This window comes from Gossypium hirsutum, chromosome A06, assembly GCF_007990345.1.
Source record: "Gossypium hirsutum isolate 1008001.06 chromosome A06, Gossypium_hirsutum_v2.1, whole genome shotgun sequence".
Classification (NCBI taxonomy): Eukaryota; Viridiplantae; Streptophyta; class Magnoliopsida; order Malvales; family Malvaceae; genus Gossypium; species Gossypium hirsutum.
In genome coordinates this window covers 5705107-5709285 of record NC_053429.1, presented here as the reverse complement: position 1 = coordinate 5709285, position 4179 = coordinate 5705107, and the positions used below count along the sequence as shown (strand labels likewise).

The 4179-nt window shown below is 43.4% G+C and overlaps 1 protein-coding gene across 1 annotated transcript; it reads left to right on the top strand.

Annotated features, from left to right (window-relative positions):
* Window positions 1-551: 551 nt before the first annotated feature.
* LOC121230699 (myosin heavy chain, clone 203-like) lies at window positions 552-1902 on the top strand. The gene is made up of 3 exons (XM_041115920.1): window positions 552-702; window positions 919-1403; window positions 1771-1902. Exons 1-3 carry the CDS (start codon window positions 552-554, stop codon window positions 1900-1902), a joined length of 768 nt encoding a protein of 255 aa, XP_040971854.1.
* The last annotated feature ends 2277 nt before the right edge of the window (window positions 1903-4179 follow it).

Below are 4179 nucleotides of genomic sequence, written 5' to 3'. Positions count from 1 at the left end.
ACAAGCTTGGTAAAGGAACCACACCTGTACCCGCAATCTTGGCTGAAACTTTCAGATCATTAAATGCTTGTAGAAGAGCGGGTGAAGAGAGATTTATTGGATGTGCACAGCTCTTGCTATCCTGGTTCCATAGCCATTTTTGGAAAGTGGAAAAGGTCTCGTGTCGTATCTTCTCTGAAAATTACTCTCCGCTGAAAGAGTTAATGGCTACACCGAGGCGAGATGATATGACAGAAGAAAATTGGATGACGGTTCTCTAAAATCTGCAATAAGAAGATGTTGAATGGAGAGCCTCGTGGATGGTTCCGGATGAAATATTATACCGATGCGGAGACTTCGATTGGGTTCCCTTGTTAGGAGTATGAGGGGCCGTCGGGTATGCTCCTCTACTTACATTATGACAATACAGATCCAGACAGTTTACACCACCAATATACGGGTTAGCCCAGTACGAGTTCGTGTTCACAGGGAATAATTACAAAAAGAAAGTTCGCGAGATATCAAATGCCTGGAACCAGACTCGTAGAATGAAGAAGTTTGCTACCAATCCCATGACTACTCCTGAGTACGACCGATGGTGGAATCAGAGGATTAACGACAACATCCCTACATCAGATCAAGGGAATCCTCAGTCGATAGAAGAGCACTTGAAAGTAGTCCCATCTGAGCTAGAAATCATCAGGCAAGATTTCGAGAGAAAGAGTCTGGAGCTAGAAAAAAGGATCGAGCAGTTGGAAGAAGAAAAGATGCTATTAGGGTTAGATGTCGATGTCCAGAAACTAGAAGCTGAAAAACTCAGAAAAGGGAAAAACAAGGCTGAAGAAGACTTAGACAGTTTGAAAATGGACTATAAGAAGCTGTGCAGATGAATGAGAACCGCTGGGTTAGGAAAAACATCCGAACAATGGTGACATGAAGTTAAAGAAGAACAAAGCAAAGCTAACCAATGGGAGAAAAAATTTCGCGATGCTCAAACTCGAGAAGGTGCTCTGAAAAGAAGTTTGGTAGAAAGACAGAATGAGAAAGAAGGGTTAAAGATCCGAGTATCAGAGTTAGAGAGGTCATTGTATCAGTATCGCTCGCGTAACTCTGCAATCGAGTTGAAAGCTAGTCAGAACAGAATCGAAGAATTAAAAGAGAATATAGAAGAACTCAAAACAGCGCTGCAAAATCGTGAACTTCAGATAGAACTCCTCGTGGTAAATAACGAGCGATGGAAGGAGCAACTTCATCAATCTCAAGACCAAGTCAGGAGCAGGGATTACGTCATGGGCGAAGCTTTGACTCAAGTGCGAGAAGTGGCTGATCACTTGCAAACATTTACAGTACAAGCCGATGTGCTGAGTTTAAAATACGAGTCAGAATCGGACCGAGGACAAAAGCTAGCTTGGCTTCTTAGGCAGGTCAAGGCCTTAAGCATCAGGGCCAAGCCTTATATGTAATCTATTTTATGTAAAGAAACTTGTTTTCTAGAAAAGTTACTCTAATGAAATCGAATTGGAATCAACGCCTTTTTGCATTCATCGCATTCATTGCATTCATGCATCAGCATTGCATCATACGCACTAAAACTCACAAGGAACCCTAAAAATCATGGCAGTTACCCTGGAACATCGTTACGGTACAAGGGGAAAAACAAGAGCAATGGACCGAAGGTTAGAGAGATTGGAAAAAATGCAAAAAGAGATGCAGGATCAATTACAAACACATATGCAAGAACAGCTTGCCAAAATCCAGCAAGATATGAGGGACCATATGTTGGAATCCCAGAAAAGCATGATGGACCAATTAACTCGTCTATTGGCTGGCGGATTAGAAAAAGGGAAAAGCCCTTTGATCAATGCGGAAGAAGATAATAAAGATCCTACCTACCCTCCGGGTTTTGCCCCAACAGACGTTTAGGCACAACCTGACATGTACCCAAGAAGGCCATCGGTCACAATTAGGCCCCAACCATTTCAGGCCGGTGCTTCAGCACCGATGAATTATCAGGTCGGCTCAGACTCTAATCCAGGGGACAATCCAACCAACCCTGTGGTCCTCAATCTCGATGAAGTAATAAAAGCAGAAAAGACAAGGGTAGAACTCCCGAGAGAGCTTGAAGAAAGGTGTAGATGGTTGGAAGAAAAATTTAAAGAAATGGAAAGCACCGACTATCGTGGTGGAATCGACGCTAAGGAATTAAGTTTGGTTCCAGACCTGGTACTCCCGCCCAAGTTCAAAACTCCGGAATTTGAGAAATACAACGGGACTAGCTGTCCCGAAGCTCACATCACTATGTTCTGTAGACGAATGGCAGGCCATGTCAACAATGACCGGCTATTAATTCACTGCTTCCAAGAAAGTCTGGTTGGGGCTGCTTCTAGATGGTACAACCAGCTGAGTCGCGCCCAGATTAGTTCATGGAAAGATTTAGCACAAGCCTTCATGAAGTAGTACGGTCATGTGGCAGACATAGCCCCTGATAGAATCACTTTACAGAATATGGAGAAGAAGCATAATGAGAATTTTAGGCAATACGCCCAGCGATGGAGAGAAGTGGCCACACAGGTCCAACCCCCTCTGTTGGAAAAGGAAACCACTATGCTCTTCATCAATACCCTGAAGGCACCTTTTATTAACCACATGCTGGGTAGCGCAACCAAGAGTTTTTCTGACATAGTAATGTCTGGAGAAATGATAGAAAATGCCATAAGATGTGGAAAAATAGAGGCTGGGGAAAATGCTAAGAGGACAGCGCCTAGAAAGAAAGAGCACGAGGTGAATAATGTAAGCTCATATTCGAAGTCGATCACCGTAAGCCAACCAAGGTCGACAACTACTGGACAACAGGGCCCACCCCGACAAGAGCCCAACACAAAACAAAACAGGGAGAAACTTCAATTTACGCCCATTCCAATAACGTACAAAGAGTTATACCAGAGTTTATTTGATGCACATGTCGTGTCTCCCTTCTATCTAAAGCCAATGCAACCTCCATACCCAAAATGGTATGACGCAAATGCCCAATGCGAATACCATGCAGGAGCCACAAGACACTCGATAGAAAACTGTACCACTTTCAAGAAATTGGTTGAGAGACTCATCAACATGGAGGTTGTGAAATTTGATGATACAACCAGTGCAGAGAATCCATTACCTAACCATGGGGATAAGGGAATAAATGTGATAATCCAGAGTTCAGGGAAAGAAATTAAGATGAATGTTGCAGAAGTGAATACCCCGTTGAAAGAAGTATGGAAGAAAATGGTGGAAAGAGGTTTGATGGCACAGAATTCGGGGGTCAGGCCTCGAGAAGTGAAGAATTATTGTGAGTTTCACGATCAAGAGGATCATGAGATTCAAAAATGCAGCTAATTCAGGGCTTTAGTACAAGATTTGATGGATAATAAGGAGTTGGAATTCTTCGAATATGTCGGGAACCGGGAAGAAGCAGATGTGTGTGCCTCCGAAGAGGGGTCAACGAAGGATAATTACAAAGTCAACCACCCAGTGGTTATCATATCACGCCCGAGAATGAATGAAGTCGGGGCACGAGTTGCGCCAAAGGTCGTAATCCAAAAGCCCGTTGCTTTTCCTTATGAAGATAGCAAAAGGGTATCGTGGAACTATAGCTGCAATGTGACATTCCCGGGAAAGGAAACCCCGATTAATGCATCAGAGGAAGTTCAAGATGAAGGTTTTTATACGCGTAGCGGAAGGCGTTATACCCCAAATACAAAAGTCGAGCAAGTTAAAGAAAAATCATTAGCAATTGAGCAAAAGAAAGAGAAGCTGGCGGGGCCTGAACCAACTGTTAATGAATCAGTGACTGAAAAAGAAGCCAATGAATTCTTAAAAGCACAGTGAATAAAGTATCGTAGAACAGTTGCACAAACAGCCAACGCGTATTTCGGTACTAGCCTTACTTTTAAGTTCCGAAACTCATCGCAGCGCATTGATGAAGGCGCTGAATGAAACTTATGTTGCTAACGATATCTCTGTAAACAAACTAGACCGCTTAGTCAACAATATAAGTGCCGACAACTTCATATTCTTCAATGACGATGAGGTACCGCCAGGGGGCCGAGGATCAACTAAAGCTTTGCACATCACGACTCGCTGTAAAGGGTACACGTTACCGGGGGTATTGATTGACAATGGGTCTGCACTGAATGTCCTACCCCTATCTACGCTGAG

Coding starts and splice junctions, on each gene's coding strand:
- LOC121230699 (XM_041115920.1), top strand. CDS start 552: ATGACTACTCCTGAGTACGACCGATGGTGGAATCAGAGGATTAACGAC. Junction 703..918: donor GCAAGATTTCGAGAGAAAGA/GTCTGGAGCTAG, acceptor GGTGACATGAAG/TTAAAGAAGAACAAAGCAAA. Junction 1,404..1,770: donor TAGCTTGGCTTCTTAGGCAG/GTCAAGGCCTTA, acceptor TTGGAATCCCAG/AAAAGCATGATGGACCAATT.